General features: G+C 37.6%; 1 protein-coding gene across 2 annotated transcripts in view; it reads right to left on the bottom strand.

Annotated features, from left to right (window-relative positions):
• Positions 1–23,332, bottom strand: part of FBXL4 (F-box and leucine rich repeat protein 4) — a 63,768-nt gene that overhangs the window by 22,547 nt on the left and 17,889 nt on the right. For both annotated transcript variants that reach the window (XM_082303228.1, XM_082303229.1), the window contains exons 5-6: positions 16,911–17,155; positions 8,399–8,612 (exon numbers count right to left, since the gene is read on the bottom strand). In XM_082303228.1, the coding sequence (XP_082159354.1) occupies positions 8,399–8,612; positions 16,911–17,155 (459 nt within the window). The remainder of the gene's footprint in view (positions 1–8,398; positions 8,613–16,910; positions 17,156–23,332) is intronic.

Genomic DNA, 23,332 nt, shown 5'->3' with positions numbered 1-23,332 from the left:
TAAATAGGTGATATTGGACTAAATTGTATCCTGTCTTTGTAAAGGCCTCGGCCATCACACAGGTTTTGCCTTCGATGTTGCAAAAGCCTTGCTGGTTTGAACAGACAACCCACCAGCAGAGAAACCAAACACTGATGCCAGAGGATTACACTAGGTAAGACTGAATCTTGCTTGACTTTTTTCAGGATTTTTTTACATTCATGATCCAGCAGAAAGCACAAATCATTTCTGATGTTACTATGATAAAGAAAGCATCCAACTGAGCTTGAGCTCAATGTCTGTTCAAACAGAAAGCCCTTCTGTCTGTGGCAGATGGGACTCACCTGTGAAAGATGCACTTTGAATATTTGACTATTTACTCATTGCAGTTTCATTGTCAAGCAGTCAGAGATTAAAAAAATATAAAAAGGGTTAAAAAATACAAATGATGCAGTATAATATCACGTAACAGCTGCACTGCCATACAAGGTATGAAAACAAGTGCACCACAGTGTGATTCTGGAAGATTAAAGGAAGAGCTTAAGAAAAACAACAAAGTTTTGCTTTGGGTTGGGTTAGGGAAGAAATAGTCTGCAGCTTTTAGTTAACTTTCTATAGATAAATCTTTAAAGATACTTTAAAATTTGTTACTTTTTTACTGGAGACAAACAACAGGTTGTTTTTTCCTCTTCTCAGAAGAACTTTGACATAAATTGGGAATTCTTCCAGCCCCTCAATAAAACAAGAGCCTAAATCTTTTACAAGATTTTTATTCTTCTGCAATTTTTTCTTCAAATTTTTCAGTGAAGTTAATGCTAAGACAAAGGAATCTAAAGTATCTTAAGATAATTAAAGACTGCTTCCTCCCTTCCCTTGCTTGCTTTTAATCAGGGTTACTAATTCTCCAGTTAACCTTTTTGTTGAAGCAAAAATTGAATTATGCAGGATTTAATTTTGTATTTTTAGCATTAAAAATCCAAGTTACAAGTGGAAAGTATTTCCTTCAATACCCACCCCACATCCCTGCCTCAATGAGGAGAGGTAAATGTGGTGGTAATGAGGAGGTAGCTCTGCAAGGTACTCTAAGTATTCTGTCTTCCTAAAAACTATCTAAGTCAATAACTTTTGAATTAATTCCTTAAAATTCTTGGAACCTGAGATACTGAAAAAAAAGAATAACTTGAGAACTGCAGACTAAGGCCAGGCCAGTGAAATCTCTGTCTCTCTCAAGCCCACCAATCACATCCATAATTCTCAGAAGCTGACTCTTTAGCAGAAAAATCAGAACATTCTTAGAACTGTACAGAAAGGCTCCTCTTTCATGATCTGGGCAGAAGCTTCCCTTTTGTTCCCAAAAGGTTTAAATTTACAGCATGGGATGTTGGAACTGGCTGACTCACCCAGAGAAACACACAACTGTGGGAACAGATTAGCTCAAAACATCTCTAACTTCAGCACACACACCGTGAGTGCTACTTGCTGTTTTTAAATTAAACTGTATTTTCAAATAGTTGATGTATCAGTCTATCTTAAGCCAGTGAGCCAGTGAAGTAGTATTTCATAGGTGTCTTGGTTTGAAAGACAGGTGTCTGCCAAGGAAGGCAGAAGCCTCCCTTGAAATGAAATATGCAACCCCCTTCCCTCTGAATTATTATAATTTTGAAATTAAGGGGTTTCAGGCAAATATATGAGGAATAGGAATATCAGTTCTTTACTAATGTATAACCAGTCAAACAAACAACAATAACCATGGCAGTAACAGCAAACAATCCCAAACCCAGTGCCAGCCTTCTCGGCTGTCGGGCCCTTTCCCCTCGGGTGCAGTTCCGCTCGCAGCCGGCAGGGGCGCTGGCGGCTCCCGGTGAGCAGGGCAGGTGCGATGGTTCCCCCGCGGCTGCAGGGGGCGCTCCGGAGCGAGCTCGGGGAGCACGCGGCACCGGTGGCCTGGGATCCGATCCCAGGAAGGGATGGGACAAAAGCTTCACAAACCCCTGGGCAGCCGATCCTGGTGTCCGGCCGGACCCTCGGGAACAGCAGGCTGGAACAGCAGGGACGAGCACAAATCCCGAGTGGCAGACAAGATGTATTAAACTCAGGAGCTGCAGCAGGAACCCCTGGAGGTCTGGGCAGGCAGGGCGTGCAGGGCTACAACGTAGCGAAGGCTCAAAGCAACGGCAGGGGCAGGACGGCTGCAGCTCGGCTCCCAGCGGGGCAGGGAAAGGCAGGCTTGGGAGCCCCGAGGTTTTTCCTGAGGCACCCGAGCAGATGGTGAACAGGTCCCTCTTTTAGTAAGGTGGGCTGTTAGGGTCCCAGTGCAACAGCCACTCCAGTGAGCAAGCTCCACTCACAGTAGAAGGAAGGCAGCCAAAAAAGCAGAAGCCTGCAGTGCTGATGAATTCCCTCCACCACGATGGCAGCTTCTCTCTCCGTCCGAACACCGAGAACCACAGCCCACAAGCCCAGGTGAAAGAGAGTAACCCGCTGGACCTCTCCCTCTGTGGCCAGGTCTTTTGCTTCTCCCAAGCACCCAGCAATTTGTTGCCCCAGTAACATATATGGGAAAAATTCCTCAAGAGAAAAAAAAGAAAACAGAAGGGGAACTCCCAAAACCCCAACAATAGGTACCACACCAAAAAAAGTTTCAGCGTACTAGAACTACCTGTAGTAAAAAACCCAATCAACCAACCAAGGAAATCCTCAGAAGAAACCAATTCTATTTCAATCTGAGTGCCACTATTGCTATAAATATTTGTAATTACAAACACCCCATGCAAATGTAAAAGATGATCTTGTCAAGACTGTCAAAAGTAATTAAAAATCTATAAAAAATTCACAATACTTATTTTTTCCTCCCTTTGGCATTATACAGCACTAGAAGAAAGACAAAAATCAACTGTTTGGGTGAGGGGATTTTCTTGGCACAGTCTGTGAAAGAACTAAGTCAGAAATTACTTGGCATGTGCTGTTCTACCACAACGATTAAAAACCTCTTTGGATGCGAAGCCAGAATTCTGCAAACTTCTATTAAACTATGCCTTTTGGAAGGTACAACAGGGCAAACCAATACTGCCTGTAAGTAAAAAAAAGGTCTACTTAGTGAATTTCAAGGTATCATACCTCCGCGTCTAAAAACCTACAATCATGCTGCAGTAGTCCCCAAAATCTATTTTTTCTTACAAAAAGAAGAATGTAATACATTAATAATGCAGAAAACCAAATGTAGAGTAATGGTGAAATACAATTTTCACCTAAATCTGCTCCAACAAAGAAACTGTAAAACATGATTCCAGGATTATTTCCTCTCCCATTCATTCCCTGCCCACACAGTATTTTAAGGCATCAAGATAACTTCAGTTACGGACTTGTTGGTATACGATACTTCAAAACAATTATGCTAAAGATACAAGGTACTGTGAGAGATTTATAGAGATGAGATGAGATGCATGCTTATAAACATGTAAGAGTCAGTGGTTTAACCAGTTAAAAAACCCACAAAGTTAGTTTTAGATAATTATAAAGTACTAGCCTTAGTTTTCAGAAGAAGTTTTCATACCTGCTGGTTGCCCAGAAAATACCCATCTTTAGACTACTTCCATGATTTTGAGTTCTGAGGATAAATACCTATACTCAGTAGCTTTTTTTTTTACAGAAAAAAAACCCACATCCAGGGATAGTACACTAACATTCAATAACACACAAAATACATAATATACTATTTCTTGAAACTAAACTTGGATCTGTGGTCTACACAGCTAGTCAAATCGTTCACCTTCTTTTGGTCTGCTTTCACTTCTCTATATGTTAATTTTCAGCTAAATGAAATGTTACAGAAAATGTCAGTTATAGAAACTGGCAGGGAATCATATGTCAAATTAGAACTAAATGGTGGCCAAATTTATTTAATGCTTAAGTCCTTCAGTTCCCCAAGCAATTTTATAAGGAAACAAATAGAAGTGATCACCTCACCCTTTACAAGGTAGTTTTTGTGGCCTTTTGGAAGAACAAGATGCCTATGTAGTCCCAGACAGAGATATCACTGCAAGTATCCAATCATTTTGTGCCCAGAAATGATTATACCTCTTAAGCAAGCTTTAACAATCATTTTCTCAAATTTTCCAGAGGAAAAAAGGTAAAGCTTTGTAACAAACTGAACCTCCGGCAACTTAGAAAACCTTGTTATGTTATGTACAGTATTTCAAGTCCTCACACACACCCCTGTACAGAGTATCCTATATAGTACCACACATGTCAGAGAATCTCAGCCTTCTTTATATTTATCCTCATACCACAGCTATAAAATGAGTAAGTTGCTACTACACAAATTTTACTGATGGAAGAAGTGTGGCATACAGAAACCGTGCACCTTGTAACTGGCCATGGTCCCGGTCAGAGATCAGGAGAAAAAAGCTCCCAGGTTAAGTCCTCAGTTAGTGTCATCAGCACCAAATCAGAGAAGCACACAAGAGCTAAGTGTGGGAAGGAACTTCTGGGAACTGTTTAGCCCAGACCACCTGGCTCCAGCTCAGCTGGCATCTCCAACCTGACTGAAAAACGCTGTCAAGAGATGTAAGACCCAGTCCCTTTCTGGGATGAGCCCCCCACCCTGTCCTTAAATACCACAATCACAAGTCTATTTGAGTGATACCTTCTTATAGTAATGCAAACAATTTTCATTTATAGATTCAAAATAAACATGGCAGCAAATAATTTTCCTCCATAGTAGAAGCTGGCATTAGAACAGGAATTCTGTTCTCCCTCAAGCATCCATCAGCTATCACCTTGCAAGATACAACATGGAAAGAAACATGATGAAAAGGGAAACAACTGAAATGTATTTATTAAAAATCAGCTTCCCGTCTTCCCCTAATGCACTTGGATTACAGGATCATTTCTGAGATATGATTTTTGAGACAATGATAAAACTTTTGTCTCCAAAACTTTACAACATGTTTTAAAAAGCTGCTGCAGTATGAACACTTATAAGGTGGAATGAGCCCTACTACCAAGTGCAGGTGTAGCCTTTCAAAAGTCAGAACAACCTGGCTCCTCAGAAACAGACCCAGTATAATTTGCAAGCTGGGATTCAGAATATACAGGGGCACCTTTTTGTTCTCTACAGCTAATTGGCAGTGCCAGGGGCACAGCAGAGACTGGGACACAGCAACACAGCAATTACTGAATTAATTCAATGAAAGTAATAGTCTCAGCAGTTAATTAAATTACTGTATTCTGGTTTTGCTTTATTTGGTCAAATTATGTCCTCCCTTATGTCTGCAAATCTGTTTTACACCTTCATTCTTCCCCCTCACTTCACGTTACAGGCTCAAACAACCAAATTCCACGCTATCAGCCTGACATGAAATCAAAAAGCACCATCAAGGCCCTGTACCACACGATTATTTGTCACTGACTCAACTTGATTCCAAGAATCCACATTCCAGCTAGAGCCTTTCAACTTTTTTTTTCCCCCACTATTTGCTTGCAACTCTTCATCCTAAAGATTCATACCCAAGCCAATGGAATTTTGTCCAAAGTGAAAACCCTTTAAACAATAGCTCTCAAAGGTATGATATGACCCATAACAGGTTATTTCTGAAAACTCTCTAGAACAGTTTTATGGCAGCATTAACTTATATTGCTCATGGCACAAGAAAATAAGAGCTAAAATTACTGCTACAATTCTTCTGCTTCTTTTTGGTATCCAAGATTCCCAGTGTCCTCTCTCACAGCTGCCCAAGTTCCAAATTTGTTTTTGGTCAAAATTATCAGAGATAAAATCTATAAATACAAAACTTGCTTTAAAATGTGTGAAAAACAAAATCCTTTGTCCATTGTAATTGGTTTTGAATTTAATTGATTTTGTATCTCAAATATAATTCAAATACAAACTTTAAAAACTTCTTCTTTACACATTAGAAAGATTTCAGAATGTCATGCAACATGAAATATAGAATCTTACATTAAAACTTACACCCATCAATAAGAAGACTGACAAGTTCTCCTACTGTAATTGTGGTTTTGGTGTCTTTGAAACACAATTTTGGCTGCATTATTTATATGGACTAAATACTTCACAGTAAGCATTAAATTAAGACAATTTCATGCTTAAGGATAAAGATATGCATTGCCAATTACTATATACAATAATACTTCCACTGTGTGGTAGCCAATTGGCCTGTGGCACAAGGGACAGAGAGCTCTTGGTCAGACAGTCTCTGGTGCCAGACTTACTGGTCAGGGTTAGGGTGACCAGGAAGGCTTCTCCCAGGACGCATTGCTCTGTTACAGTAACCTACCCCAGTTTAGCTCCCCCGCTTGGCTCTTGGCCTCTACCCCTTGTCACTCCCCCAGAGCTTCTCCATTGGTCCCCGTTCCCTGGCCCCGCCTTTTCCCTGCCCCCAGATAAAAGCCCTGAGTTCGTTGTTGTTCTCGCTTTTGCCTCTGTAACCTTTGACAGTGTAGAAGCAATAAATGCTCCTGTTGGAACCCCCACAAAAGAACCTTCCCATCTCTTTGCTGCTGACTTTATACTGAAGCTAGCCGTGCGTTTGTGCGTGCACACGTGTGACCCCACAGGGCCAGACAGAGACAGTAATACCTCTGTTTATTGTATTCTTCAAATTTATCAATGCCAACAAGTGCTTAAGTTATGCTGTGAATACACTCTCAATGAATAACCATGAAGGAGTTATGTATTAGTGAATACCAAAAACACCAGCGCAAAAATCCCACAAATACAACGGTGGTCTTCAGCACAAAGAAATTACATTTATAAAAAGTTGAGATTAGTTTCTCAAAGCAAGATACAAATTATTCAAGCATATACATAATCAAACAACCTTTGAGAACCTTTAATAACGAACTTATAGCACTGGAAAAATAAGCTACATTTTGTGGGGAGGAGTATAGCCAGGTAGGACACTTCTTTTAGTTACTAAAGAGTTACTGGAAGTCACTGGACTTCCTTTCTTCTAACAGAAAGGTTGAAATAATTCAAAGGCATTGGAAGCTTCAATTCAGAGGTTTGAAAACAATTTTATACACACAACCTCACACTCAATATGTCAAGGAAATAACATTATACACCAATTCAGCTCTATTCAAAAAATGCAGGGCTCACCAATTTGCTTCTTGAAGAAAATAATAATTGCTTCAATACAGAGAGCAGCTACCACAAAGTAACAAGTTACTGAGGGGCACTGGCTTCACAGTGACTGCACACTCCACTGCAAACCCCACAGTAAGCACCAATCATCCCAGGTAGTCTAGCTTTTAATCTACCTACCTTGTGTTATCCACTCACCATTACAGACACCTTGGGCACAAATGTACTGGGGATTCACCAAATAAAGGACAACAAGACCCAGCTAACTCTAACACGCGTCAGGTGGGAACTGCTTATGAATGCAATGTGGTACTCTTAACTTCAGATGTCCCTTGCACATCTGGTTGGCAGAACCTACTGTTCCAGCTTCATTCCTTTTATTACACTACAGATTAAGACCCCACAAAATCGAGTGTCACCACCTGGCTTCCGTGTACCAAAAGCATAAGCACAAGTAACACACACAACCAAACTCTTCTTAAAATGTTTAATCTAGGATTAGAAGTAAGGAAAAAGCCTGCAGAGACATGGGGTTTCCCCCGTTTTGGAGCACCTTTTGCAGCAACAGAAGTACATGTACAACAGCTTCCAAGTAAACCACAGTACTAAGGTTGTAACATATGAGTAATGGAGCTACTGAGAGGGAATGGAATTTTTCTGATTCAAAATCCCGAATTTACAAGGATACAACATTTGTAAAATGTAGCAAACTACAAGAGACTTCTCAGCTATAGCACACAAACCCATTCCATCCTAGAAGGAAATGTGTTGCACCAAGCAGTAACAACTCTGATTTGGGCAGTCAAGTAACTGTACAAAGAAGTAATTTTTACATCATAAATGAAAAGTTTTACAAAAAAATTGTGTTCTGTGTCTCAAATGCTGCTAATATACAAAGACTGTAGGAATCTAGTAACTAGCAAGTCATTTTAAAGGAGAGAATGTTGTGAATTAAAGAAAGTTACTAAATATTATAATTTTACAATTATATTTACCAAATACAGTTTGTCTAGAGTACACTTCAAAATAAGAGAAGAGCATTAAATTTGTAATTTTACCACATTGCTTAAAACAGCTGGTGAAAAGTCACCAATGTACCATGCAAGTTAAAACACGCAGGCCGAAAGCTATTTTGAAAATAAAAAACCATCCTAAGTTTTTTGAAACTACCTTTGGATTTTCTGGATTTACCTCTGAATTTACACTCAAAATTCTAATTTACTTCTTCATTATTGGGAAAAAAAACAAAACCCAAAACCAACTTTATCAGGATTGAAAATATTTATTGCAAAGGTTAGAAATAATTGTTCCTACCTCCACTTTTGTTCTGTAGAGAATGAGACGCTTCAGGCTGCCCACTTTGGCTATGTGGTTGAAAGCCTGAGGTGGTATTTTATCACATGATGAGAGATTTAATTCCTGAAGATTTGGACACATTTCAGTGATGACCTCCAAGCACGTTTCATTGAGGAAATGGCCACAAGACAACTCAAGACGTACTAGTTCAGAGCCACAGACTTTCAAGAACCTGTAAAAGAACCCCATGTTTAAAGTGAAAAATTAACATACTTTCAGGTGAGAGTCTGCATACTGTCAAAACCTTAACCACATAAACCAGGAAATAATTCCTTTCAACAAAGAAAAGACACTAGTCTTAAAAGTTCTGTTTTGGTTTAGAAGTTAGAAAATGCTTTGTTCTTAATATTAACTCTGAGACAATGGAGCAAAGTAAAACACTGATCATGTTTGAAAAGCTTTTAAACAGCTGAAAGCCAATTTTGACAATGGCCTGCAAATTTACACCAATAATTTCATATTTATCTCAGAAAAATCTGCAAATGTAAAAATTAGGTTAAAGAAAATACTTTTAAATAGATGAAGTGTTTTAAGACTTCCAGAAAAATAAGGTCTCATTCTTTTCATTAACAAGTCAGAATCAACACTTGCTAGCTGTTCTAGAACACAAATTCCTAAGGAATATTTGACTTTCATTGGAATTATAGAGAATTAAGACAACAGATGACAAAAGACCTGAAATTCAGAAACTTTGATGGACTCTATATTTTGCTGTCCTGTCAGAGATCTCGTGTCAGAAACTCAAGCTCTTTTATCTCTAATCCAAGCTGTAACCAAAACCACATAAGCTTAGTCCCTTTTCATTGCAAAGATAACCTTCAAACTATAAATTAATCACTAGGCTTGTAAGTTTGATACTTAATAGGATAAAAAACCACACACATTTGCCATGTTTGTGTTATATTTTGGTAGTTTCTCCAGTAGAAAAACTAGTGTCTTAAACTAGGGGCTGTAATGAGTTTCCCATGTTACTTCCTAGAATAATGGAGCTACTTGCCAAAGAGCATGAATTAGTTTCTCATAATAAATGTTCTAATCTGCTCTACTACCTACAAAAACATTCATGCACACAAAGCAGCTTCAGGTTCTGACACTTCCACCACAAAGTTAGTATTACTTCTTGGGTTTAACTCATGTAATAGAAATGCCACACAGACACAAGGCTCCTGCTTGCACAAAAATTCCTACTACTAAAATGAAAGAGTTATTAGCCTTCCCAAGCATTTGTTCATGCTGAAGCTTAGGATGAAATTGCTGCTGGTCTTAGAAGAAGACACATTCAGGGAGGCATTCCTCAATGACACCAACAGTAGCTCAAGACTTTAAATCCATCTTTCAAGATCCAAGTTTTCAAGCCGCCTCCTTTCCTTATTTTTTCATTACTCACTCAAGTCATACTTGCCATTCATCATCACCTTTCTTCATTCCTTTCACCTTGCATATTACATGGCCTTAGTGTGATTATGCATATCCTAAGTAATACAGAGGGAAAAGGAGATTCTAGGGTGGTATCTCCATCCCTGGGTGTTTCCAAGAGTCACCTGAAACCTTGACTGACCTGATCTAGCGTTGGGGACACTGGCACTTCAAGTGGGAGCCTGGAGTAGACGACCTTCAGAGGTCCCTAACATCCAACATTTCTATGAGCCTAAGCAAACAGAAACAAAGAGAGGGTCTGAGACACGAAAGGGGAGACATAAGCGCCAGAGCCACAGGAGTTCTGCCATGTATGGTCTTGAAGTCTACTCCTCCACTGCTTTTTTCTAACTCTACAGTCTCTATCTAGAATCTATTTTAGCTTTTAAAGTCAGAGTTTAGTCAAACACCAAGCAGTTTCCATACTGGATACAGTGAATTCACAAAGCCTTCCTGTGGGAATGTCAGAGCTGAAATGACATGACAATTCACAACAATTAACATCGGGTATTTAAACATTTAACTGCTATTTCAGACTAGCAATAGAGTTCAACACTGTTATGGAGAAATGCAGGATGGAAATCCCCTGGAAATCAGAGTAAAGATATATGGATACATTGCTGATTACCAATTAGCCAATTCCTCTATTTAATGAGTGCTTTAACAATACATTCACACAGCTTCTTTCATCAACAAATTATCAGGTTTGTTTGAATGATGGTAATTTTCCATAAAACTTTGTCAGTCACCACTTATTATACCTCTAGCTTTTAATTTGCTAACAAATAAATATTTTATGAATTACTCCATTATAATAATGGATGTTAGTTTAACTGCCATATAGTTTAACAGGGCTTGGCTGTTATAAATGTTAGTAGAGATCAATGCTTTTCTCTTTCTAGGACTATTAAAAGTTAACATTACCAGGTCAGGGAAACACTCAGTTAACCCCCTAGACTTGGAGAAGAACTCCAGGCTCACCAGCTTGAGGAGTTATTATCCTCATAACGTTTTATTTAAACTCATTACACTTGAAAAACACAGGCAGAGAGCAAACACAGTGACAGCAACAAGCATTGCCCTTCATGGCTTTGCTGCCTTGTTGGAAAAGGTTATTTAAGAGACATGAAACAGAAACAAGAGGGGGATAAGGAATATGCAGCAGGGTGCAAGAATGAGCGGACATGCACGTAGGAAAGAGAGGAACAGGAACAGGAGGAGGAATCTGAGGAAGTCACCAACCAGCACAGGGCAGAGAACATCAGGCAGAAGTGCACAGTCCTCTGAATGATGGGGACACTGCGATCTTTGCATTAAACAGACTGCTCAGTACAGAGGTTTTTGCTACTTTCTACGTGGATCTCCATGTAGAGCCATATGGCAAGGTAGAATATGAGTTCTTGTGCTTTCAAAACAAACGTGGTATGGTCTTCATACTTCTCAGACTTAACAGTATCTGACTGACTGCCTCGATTTAGCTAATTTGAAAACAAACAACACCCAAAAAAGTACCTTCTACCCAAATCAAAATTTCTTCACATACCTCTCCTTTAATCACTGAGGATTGACTGGTTCCTGTTCTCAGTCTCTCCTCTGTTCTGCAGTCATCCATCCCCTTAGTTTTCCTTTTATTATCAATATTTTATACACACCATTTCTGAAGTGATTTCTCTTCATCCCTTCATGTTTACTATAAAATATGACTAAACAACCTAGAATAATGTGCATTTCTTTTGCTAGACACTGGATTGGGCCTTTCCCTTGAAGTTTATCCTCACTCTAGACAACAGTATTTCAGCCTTTTTAGTTATTCAGTTTTGGTTTTTTCAGTTTTTGGGTTGGGGGGGCTGTTTTATTTTCCTGGGGGGAGGGGATTGTTGTAAGGAATCTCACTTTCCATCACCTTCTGCCTACTGTCAAGAACTGCTGCTTATTTTCAACCCCTTCAGCTTTTGGCAATGAATAAGTCCTAGTGAAGTTTTTCTGAAACATCAAACATATTTATTAGCAGGCAGGATGATATTTGCTCATGGTGATGTTAAACCCATCATGATCACAGGGTCACTTAGCCCACTAACAATTTCCAATCTTGTAATTTATGTCTGCATCATAAGCATATCTCATGATACAAAATTAAAATCCAAGGTACAAGAGAGAGTACTCTTCATGTCAGAATATAAGATCCCCCAAACAAAATTCTCAAAATACCTTTAGACATGTGCTTATGCAGATACTGAACACATCACATTTGCTCCAGTGGTTTCTGGTGGAACTGCACTGGACCCAGAACCTACACTTCACTGTTAGCTTAATGATCCTCACTTACTCTATACTGCCCAGTTCAAAGTTACTGAAAACTCTCCAACAAGCAGGGATCACAGTCCTGTTCCCTTTCGTGTATTCATCCTCCACGAACACAATTAGCTACCTAGTTTTATATTCCTTCAGTGCAATTAACACAACAGCTTTCTATCATGCTGATTTTACCAAATCTTTTTTTCAGTTAAAATCTTCAGTACTGATTTTGTACTCATTGACATATATTTGAATTTGGTATCCAAGGGGGAGGGTGGAAAAGGCAAGCAACTTCCATTTGTGAACAACACAGGGTTGGACAGAACTTTCTCTTTAGCACCTTCCCTTGCAGTGTTACCTAACATCAGCATCCACGCTAGGCATGTTACGTCTGCTACTTGACAGATATAACACTGCCCCATTTGCCAGGCCTTCCTTGGTATCAGCCTCCTAGAATCAGTATTTTACAAAAACTACCATTTCTGTTTGCTTCAAGCCAACTACATGCTCCCTCCAGTTACTCAGGTCTCCTGCTTCCAGAGCCTGCCACCAGACAAGAAAAATGTCAAAATCCACTTGGATTTTATCCTTTCTCATTTTACTTCCAAGATCTTGAGGTCCCCTCTTTCTTATTTAGTTCTATCTATATTACTTGCACACACTCACAGAGGACTTTTTGTTTTACAATTACAGTCTTGCATTTAATAAAATGGTTTGTGGAATTATATTTTAATATCCTTCTTGTTCATGTATTTTTAAATTCACAGTGATGCTTTTCCTTTCGAGACTGCCACATTACATGACAGCAGCAGCATTTAGCACGGGTAATTGTAACAAAAGTGTTAAGGTTGAGAACAACTGGGTACACAGAGGTGTAGAAGCAGGAGAAAGAACAAATGGCAATACAAGGGCTGGTGGAGAGGTGTGTGTTGGTGGAAGTCAGATTAGCAGGTCACCGACATCCGTGAACGTTTGTGCACACAGTTTCTCAGGGCACACAGCTTAGGAGATGAAGGACAGGAGCAGCACAGGACGGTGAGACCACATGCTAGACAAATTTATTTGGACACATATCTTGGTTCTCTTGGTGCATGCAAGTATTCATGCTTGAGAGTGAGACTTTTGGAAGTAATTTGGTTTTAAAATTAAGTCACTTTCCCTTGCTCTAGCTATTCTAATTGGTACAATGTTATTTTCTACTCTAGCATGTATTACACCTTTTTGGTAAGCAAATCCTAAAACATGGCATGTAAGTAGGAAGAATATTAAGTATCTGATCTTGTGTTTTTCTCAACACAGATTAAACTATTTCAAGACAAACATGCAAAACAAACATTATACCTTACTCTCAGCTACAGCCAACCCTAGTTTTACTAAAAACCTCTGGAAATTAAAGCAAGAGACAGACCTGATTTTTAAATTGAGAATCCCTGTGAAGTCACACATTACTCCTATTTTCTGTGACTATTTGATGCACATTTCAGTAATTTCTCTGACCTTCCTGCTAGTTTGACTCATAGCAAAGCCTCATCAAATTGAACGTTGTCAAAACACACATCGACTAAAGTCAATGAAAGCCTTCAAACGTGAACAACAAAACTGTTAAAGAAATATTCCTGGATGTGTTTGACATGCAAATACTGCATCACTAGCCTGAAAATACAACACTATTAATTCTTTTTTACAGTGTAAAATGTCAGACATAAATAAAAATCCTAATTCCTCATATATTTAAAGCAGAAGAGTTTAAACAAGTTAATGACATTATCAGTGATCCAAGGAAACCTGCATGCAGAACTCTGTTTTTAAACTGTCATTGTCCTTGAGCTGTTTAAACCTCAGAGCATTTATTCAGCACCTCAGTATTTAGTACACCTCCAATCAACTCCCCTCACTCTTCCTATTTAAGTCCTATCCTCCCACGCTGATATTCCCCCCTGGCATGAAGAGATTCACCAGACCTCTAAAGCCAAGAAATGCAGTGCTGCTTATGTAATGCTTGCTGTGAAATCTTTGCTTATTCCCTGTCATTTTGCATTTCAGACTCCTGAGACTGCTCAGATACTCCTTTCACTTTTTTTGTACACTTTTAGTCCAATCTAATATAAAGTTTAGTTAATTTATATTATATGCTGAAATGAAAAATTTATTATAGTAATTTCTAGCCCTAAGGAGTAGATGTTATCAATAAGTAAAATACCTTCAGCTTTGCCTCAGGATGTTCATATGCCTGAAGCATTCTGTCTTCTCATGAAATACAGTGTTTGCTCCAGTCACATTTCTTAAATTACTCTTAATTTTTTTCACTTTAATACATTTTAAAAATATATATTTCCAATAATTTCTTACTTTTTTCAATAATTTCATGCACATATGAACATTTTAAAATAAAAAATTTACACAAGCTACTAAGTTTTAAGACTGTCTTAAGAAAATACAGATAGAAACATTTTTGAAAGATATTTTCCAAAATAAGATTTAAGCATGAGTATCATTTAAACATACCCCAACTTGTAGAAATCATAACTTAAACTGTACAACTGTAAGAATTAAACCAACTCCACCAGTTTTGAATTCAACAGTGCCAACTGTAACTCCAAATGCTGAGAAAAATGCAAAAATATAAGTGTCCTGCTTTTGGACAAAGGAAAAATGGTGTGAATTCTTGATTATGTGTCCTGGATGCTGTAATATCCCCAGGCTGGTGATATCTTAATGACAACCAGGGCAATAGAACTAAAGCATTTATTAACAGATTTTTCTGTCAAGGAACAATATCTCTTACCAGGAAGCTCCTTTTTCAACAAGAGTTAGATTAACGCTTTTGAAAAGAAACTCTTGTTCTAGTAAGTATCCTCTATTAGTAGATACTTTCATAGCAAATGAGCAGCAAATTTTCTTCTCCTGGGGGCCATCAAATTTGACAAATATGCTGGTAAAGATTGTCAAAAGAAAAAGTTACGTTGGGGAAATTTGACTAGAAAAGACTTCTACAGAACAGAGTTGCAAATTTTTTTCTGTAGTAGAAAAAAGTTTAAAGCCAGACCTAGTTACAGTGGAGAATTTTTGTTTCAGAAGGGAAAATAAGCACAGTTTAGACATGAAAATTATTTAGCTTATAACTTTGCTTCTAAAATTTACAACTGAACTGCATCTCCCATTCCCAGACTGCATTCATCTCTTCCGAGAAATATTTTTTCCTAAAACTAAGATAACTTCAGAATTGCATCAGTGTCAAAAAACTTTTTTCTCCTTTGTTACAAATAAATATAATCCCTTAAAACAAATATACACTGAAAATATTTACTCACAGATTATTAATAGTCAAATAATGAATATTTATTATTTAAAAATGCTGTATACACATGTTACTTGTAGTTCAGCACTGAAGCAAAAAAAAAATTAGTAATAATAAAGTCATTTTCAACTAAGTGGAATTCAGAAATGCCAGAAACTGTAAAGTTTATGTCTGAATTTGGCATTAATTTCTTTCAAGACTAAAAGGATTTTTAGCAATACTGGATGCCAAAAAAAAAGAATTAATGGAAATGAAAGAAGTTGCCACAAAGATGCACGTATGTTATGTTTTCAAAAGACAGACTTAATAGCTAAGCATCAGAAAACAGGCACTTCATGATTTCAGAGCTGAATTCTCAATTGAAGTGTGTGCATTTATCCTCTGCATAACGTATCTAACGTGAAATCCAAACTTAGGAGAAATTTTTGTACCCAATTCAACAACTAGCCAATGTCTGTTTTCTCTTTCTACTAATAAGCACAAATATGCATAGGGTTATTGCATTATACTGGAGGGTCTGGAAAAACAGAAGTGACATTCCCATCTTGACAACGTATTTCTTCAAAATATTTTACTTCCTCAGGTAAGGAATTTAGGCATGAAAGGAAAGAAAATGTCTGCATACTTGATTTAAACTTTTTATTCAGAAAACAAATGAGAGTTAAGACAACTTTTTCAGATATATTAAACATTTCTGTTTCTTATCAGTCAATTTCTGCTTTCACCTGCCATTGCTGATTACCCTTTAGTTGAAGCAGCAACTTTCGCTTAAATGAAATGCATTGATAGAAGCTGTTTAACTAATGCAAACGAGCAAAGAAGCAAGAAATGATATCTTAAGAAAGCAGAGAACATGGCTGTTACACAGAGAAGAATCCCTGCAAATTTGCTATTTTAATGACCTACAGTACAGCCATATTTTCAGCTCATTGGAATATGCACATGCAACCCCCCTGTTTTCCAACAGGGCTAATGTTTTAAATCATTTTTATGAAAATATTTGCATTTACATTGGACTCCAGTGATTACTCGGCTCATACCATGTGAGCATGCAATCAGTTTATTACTGCAGCCATTCTAATACAGTCCTACTGATGGCTCATCTGTACAAAGAACAACCACAAACATTTTCCTTGCGAGATGGATTTTTGACAGTTCTAGCTGAGTGTTTCAGAAGCCCAGAAGAAAGCAAAACACTGCTCCCCCTGGAAGAAGTCTTTCAGTCACAAGCAGCTTGTAACATGCAGACTGTACAGATTGCAATGGACTTCTGCTGCTATACTTAGTATCTCTTACTGTTTTAGCTGCTCCTTTTCTCTACGTCATAGCAATCACACCCTTTATAGTAAATCCAACACATTTCTTGCCTTTGTAACAAAGTTTCAAATACTTAGTGAAACTACCATGCAGCAGCTCTGCAAACAGAGCTTGTCAAAACATTTCTGTACATTTAACACTGACCTGCTAAATCCAGAAACAGAGATGGCTCCCCTGTTTCCAGTCCAAGATAAATTCAGCCACTGGATGAGAGTGCAGCGAGACTGTAGGTACTCCAGGGATGTGTCATTAATCCTCGCCCAGTAAGGTTGTAAACTGAGATGAATGTATTGTAGAGGATCACAGCAATGTTGATACAGTAGCTTACAAGTTTGTGCTAGTCTACACAGGTCTGGTACTGTAAGGTGACTCAAAATCAACTGGATGAGCTACATTAAAAACAGGAAAAAAAAGTCACAGATGGTCATATGGCACTTAAAACATTAAGGGAAAACTGCAAAGAAATAAGAAAATATGTTCTAACCTCAAAGAAAGCAAAACCTTTTACTTAAAAGTAACTTCTCCAATCAATCATTGATTAACTATTAAATAGAACTGCACTGGCTTCTCAATTTGACAACATGCTAAACAAGAAAGGAAAAAGCAGACCAGCATATGAAAGGGACAGGAAGCTTTCAAATTAGAAGTTTCTTTACCCATGCTAATTTAAACAGTGATATATATGTAAACACTATGTTTATATATGTCCTTTCACTAAGTCTGCTCTTTCACTGAGCAGAAAACAGAACTGGCATCCTCCTTCCTCTCCATATTTGGTTTTTAAGATGGGAAATATTTGCAAAGTACATGAGAAAACCATACCATGTCCCAGTTTTCCCACACCCTGAACCAATTTCAGATTTATTCCTCTTCTCTCTGCTTTAAAAATCAGTGTTTTGTCTTCCATATTATATCCTCTCCTCTGGACTATGCAACCAGGTAAAAAATTCAACATAATCAGATCTCCTTTTACAATGTCTTCATTGCTGTAATACCTCGAGAGCATTTTTGTTCTACACGAGAGTCAAATCTGAAAGGGAAAAACCCCTTTTTAACTGTATCAGTTGAATCATCTCAGCTTCAGAATAATCACCAGCCTTTCTGACTGCCATCACTGTAAATGCTTTTGTAATGACTTATGTCACACTCAGAAGGTAAGAAATATTCCTTCCTTCCTATCACACTCTGTTTTCCTTTCTAAGGAAAGATCAACACGCACACAGACATAAATACTCGCTTTAGGAAATAACAAAAATGCCCAACAAAATAAATAAATCTCCTTTGGCTTAGGAACTGAGAGAAACTGCACTCAAAAAGTGAAATCTAAAAATTAATGTTTACTTTACCAGAGCTGTCTCTAGCAGATATAAGTACCTGCACTCAAGTTATATAACTAAAATTGACTGTTTTCAAGCAGAGTGGGAAACAGTAACTCGCTGAAATGAATCAGTGTAAATTACAAAAACCACAACAACTCACGAATCAACTTAAACTGAACAGAATCCTGTGGACCTTTCCAAATACCAACATGTTTCATTTTAATGTCTTAGAAGGATTCATAAGACAAATCCGCCAAAAATCAGAATAAAATCTGTGACGTAAAATGAAAATGGAGCTTTTTTGAGATCCAAACAGATTGTACTTCCAATGCACCAGTTTATTATGCAGCTACTTTCCACCTCCCCCCTTCATTTTTGGAACAACAAAACAATTCAACTTCCTGCAAAATGGAGAATGTTACTTCCTACTCAGCTCCAGATTTAGTATTTAGATTTCCAACAAGATCTACATCTCTTAAAAACTTGTAGTTCAACTGCAATGCAAAAAGTACAGTGTCTGATACACTCCAGCTTTTTTCATGCTTGATTTCAAGCCTTTCGTGTTCTCCTCTCTTTGCTTGTCCTTTTCCCTAAAAATAGCCCAGGCTTTTGTCTCTGCAGGTGTCTGGAACTCTTACTCAGATTGATGCAGAGGACCTGCACAGGCATTTCAATGTAACAGCATTATATAATTTCATATATATATATATATACACACACATACATATAATAACTGCAGTTATGTTATAATCAGAAAAGTTTGCACCCAACTGACATTTAGGAACTTGTTGACATTTTGGAACCTAGAATATCCAAAATAACTAGGAGCTAACAAAGACATAATCCCAAGTTAGTAGCTTGATTTTTGCTCGGCTCAGTCCCATAATTAAGCTTTAAACTTGTCTAAAACAGTTTTGTTTGTCATTCTAATAGCAGATACCTAAACATATACCTGTTTTTCTGAGACCACTTCTGTATCTGAGTCCACTTGAAATAACTTTCAATATTCTGAAAGACAGCTTCAAACTATTTCGCAAACTTTCAGCTAATCTACACTACAGAAGTCAGCTAAATATCTAATTTATTAATGCCTTTTCCCTCCAATTTTTCTCCCATGGTTACTTACTAAGTTTTCTAGAGCTGAAAGCTCAGCAGAGGCTGCACAATCAGCAGAATTTATGTCTACAATTAATGTAACATAATAACGTCTGATAAAAGCAAAGTAACACAAATTTCATTCAATGAGAAAAAAGTAATTTTGTAACTTCTGAGCAATACAGAGAATGGTGAATGAAACTATTAATGACTGAACAATGTGCCTTTACACTAATTGATGACTTCAGTGAGTGTTTTGTAACACGCAGGATGTCTTTCCACACCTGAGATGAAATCTCTTATGTCTCAATCAAAAAAATCATCTTTACTTTTTACTGAAATTATATTACTTCATAATACCTAGAATGAAAACACACAACAAAATGTCACTCCTATGACATTGTATTATAAAGTGCTTTTTCCTGGCTTTTGGTTAAACAAAAATAACAAGTTCGAAACATGCAGGCTAATAACCATTAATCACCATTAGCCTGGAGTCTGGTGTCTGTCAGGAACATGCTTTTTTATGTCTATGTATCCTAGCATAAAGTACAATTTGATACCATAATGAGTATGTGACATGATGTGCTGTACACAGCTATGCTGTGCTCGTGGTGATTCCAAGAATGCTACAGAACTGAGTATCCGCTTTGAACGCGAATTTCATTATGCAGTTTCTCACAAACAACAGTTCTTACTGTGCTTTTATGAAAAATTATGACAATCATTATTATTTCACACTTTCTTATAAATCAATCAGTAAAACCAGAGTTAATTAGAAAAAACAATAGAAAGAGGAAAACAAAATATAATTTACAACACTGATTGCCTTTTTAGGCTATGATGGACTAAAAGTACAAAAGTACTCCCTGTCCCATTTCCAGGGCAAACATGGCACATGCCAGCTTTAAACATGTGGTAAGAGCAATGCCAACTGCAGTGAACACCTCCAAAACCAAAGGTTTCCAAATCGTAATTCCCCACAATTCAACAAACAATAGTACACAAAATCATTGTGTGCTGAGCACAAAAAGGATCCTGATTCATACCCAGTCCATATTTTTAAGATCATGGCAGTCCCTGATTACAGCATCTCACATACATGCATATTTTTTGAACTAACAACTAAAAAAATATAACATCTTAAAAAAAAAAGAAAAAAACAAACAAACAAACAAAAAAGCATCTCACCCACTGCAAAGTTTGCTTATAAGCCCCGAAAGAATTTCCACACTTCAGTAGAGAGGGCAAAACTTTACCAATGGGGTAGTTTCTAATAATACTTATTGAACCAAAAGTTTATCTAACTTTTTTAAGCTTTTTTGCTGAATAACAGCAAGGAACAACCATTTGTACCTAATAAAACACTACTTGTGGTAGAGCACAATAAGGCACAACTTGGTTTGCTCAGAAAAGAATGCCTGGATGCTGGTCAAACCTACAATAGCTGTACTTTCTACAAATTCCCTTTTTCAGTTCTTGCACATGAAGATGAAATTGTTTTCCAATAAAAAAATACACTGGCCTATGCAAACCACTCATTCAGAAACAGACAAATAGCAACTTGCAATTTTTTTACTCTGCAGCTAGAGGAGCTACAGCTTAGAATCCATTTAATTAGAACTGATATTAAAACATGCTCAGGTAAAGGACAAAGGATATGTGCACAAAGAGGCAAAGAGAGAAGGCGGGAAGAAGAAGGTATTCTAGGGCTTTTGACATTTCTCAGCATAGTTTAAGAAAACACACATCTCTGGTTCTACAACAGCGTGACTTGCACCAGCAAATGCACACACATTTGACAGTGCATGTGAACACCAGCAGACACCAACAGCTCATAAATCTTGTAGGCAGTTTTTGAAAAATCAGCTTCAAGGAATGACAAAGATGTCATTTATATCTTTCTATACCAAAATTTTTATAAAAACTATACTTTGGACTGGAGCATGCAGAGTGTCCTGACTCTCCTTTCTGGAGAAAAATAAGCTGGGTTTTTAGTAGCCAGCACATCTTGGTGAGTCTCAAACTGCACAACATGTATGCTGTGGCAGGTATTCCTCAGCTTTCCCAACAGCTTTGAATTTCTTCAGGCCTTCAGGCCTCAAGTATTCCTGCAAAGCCAACTAAGACTAAGGCCTTACTCCTTCCACTTTACAAGCAGCACAAGCTAGTCAATTAACTGGGAAGAAAGACAAGGACATGAAGTGTCTCCTCTAAAATCCTTCCTCCATTTTAAGGTAGTTCTGGAGAAGAGATAGTACAAGTACTTCACAGCTCCTAAGGGCTGGTTAACACCATCCAAGATTAGGGAAGGAAAACTCTCTCACCTAGGTCATCCAAAAATTTACACTTTCTTCTACAGAAGTCTGTGCCCTGGGAAGTTGAGCATTTTTCTCTTTTTTAGACAGAAGCAATTTTACAATGTCTTTAGAGCTCACGATGCAGCAGGCCATTCCTAATGCCATTTTCAAGAACACCAGACTCTATGAAAGGATAGTCTATGGAAGTTTCAGAAAGACAACAAAGGCAAAAAAAAAAGGCTGGAGGAGCTACTATCTACTTAGCACAACCAACTCAGCTTGTGTATTTTGTGAATTACAGAGGGTAGTATGAAAAAGCTTCAAACAGCTCAAATAAGGAATAGGCATGTGCGTGAAGACTTAGGACAGTTACACATTGACAATCAATATACACCTACAGAAAAGATACAATTTTTCATGTAATGTATCAATCAAAACTGGAAGGAGTCGGCAATCGCCTTACTTCATCCATAGTTTGAACACTTCCCATAAAAATCTGACATTTGTCAGCCTTAAATACAGCATGCAGAGTGTGATAAGAGTGTGTGGAGCATATCCAGTGTGATAAAAAACTGTCACACTACCAAGGAAAACATTTTTGTTGTTCTGATGCCCAACCCTTCCAGCTGGACTACAAAGTAGGAAACTGGGATTTCTGCTGTCACAAAACCAGTCCAGAAATAGTCTTTTATAGTTTTCTGATGAATATTCCACCCATATTTTTAGTTTCTTTAAATCAAAGCAGAAGAAAAAAAATGTTCTTGGTATTGACAGACCATGTAAATTTATTCATGAACCCAAACATGCTAAAAAATGGATAAAAAAGGAAGCTGGTAGACAAACAGGAGAGCAGAAAAACACAATAAAGTACATGGAGACAGAAGTTCATAGGAGTAACAAGACTACACAAATACTTTCTAAATTAAAATTTTAATATGTGTAATCAACCATTTATGGTTGGATTCAATGATCTTGGAGGTCTTTTCCAACCTTCATGATTCTGTGATCACATGGAACAGAAAAGAGATTGATTAATCTCCCTGATATTCTACTATACTAGAAGTCAATTTATCCAGCCTTTTCAAACAAGAAAAATTCCTACATTTAAATAAAGCTTTATCTACAATAATTTCTTTGAATTACTTAGACCAACATGTTTTCAAACTTTCAAACAAATATGCAAAGTACTTTCTTTACTTCAGTACTGCTATGTAAGCACCAACAGTAAAATATATTAAACACTATGTGGACTCCAGGGAAAAACCAAACAAACAATCCAAAAAAAACCAAACAAACAAAAAAAAAAAAACAAACAAACAAAAAAACCCCCCACCACTACCTCATTTATTATTCCACTGCATCAACAACAAAAAAATCCCAAACCAAACTCAAGAGGTTTGGTTTCAAGAGAAGTTTCAAGAGAAGACAGATAAGAAATGTTACATTCTCTTCCTCACTCTTTTGTCTTTACAAGCACAGCAAATTTCTGCAGGCTACTAGGGTACATGGTCACCCAACCATGGCCTTCATGTGTCAAACTGGGGTACTTAGAGTCAAAAGATGTGGTAAGACCAAAATACTATTTGATTAGATCAGGTATTTCTGCAGGCACCCTTCCATCAGTGGCAGCACCTCACCACACTCCCTTCCCTTTCCAAAGCAAGTCTGGTTAAAGCCACAAGCACTCTGAGCATTTGCTGAGTTACCACAGTAAATGAACACTTGCTGCCTCTGCCAGACTGCAGCACACTGAAGAGCAGGAATAATCTTGTCTCTGACCAAGTCCAAAGGTCTGACCAGTAAGTAAAGGCTCCTTTCCACTATGTGCCAGCAGTTTATTTCAGGAGAGGTG

This window comes from Coloeus monedula (genome assembly GCF_965178545.1).
Source record: "Coloeus monedula genome assembly, chromosome: 2".
Taxonomy (NCBI): Eukaryota; Metazoa; Chordata; class Aves; order Passeriformes; family Corvidae; genus Coloeus; species Coloeus monedula.
This window is presented reverse-complemented; position numbering and strand designations above follow the sequence as displayed.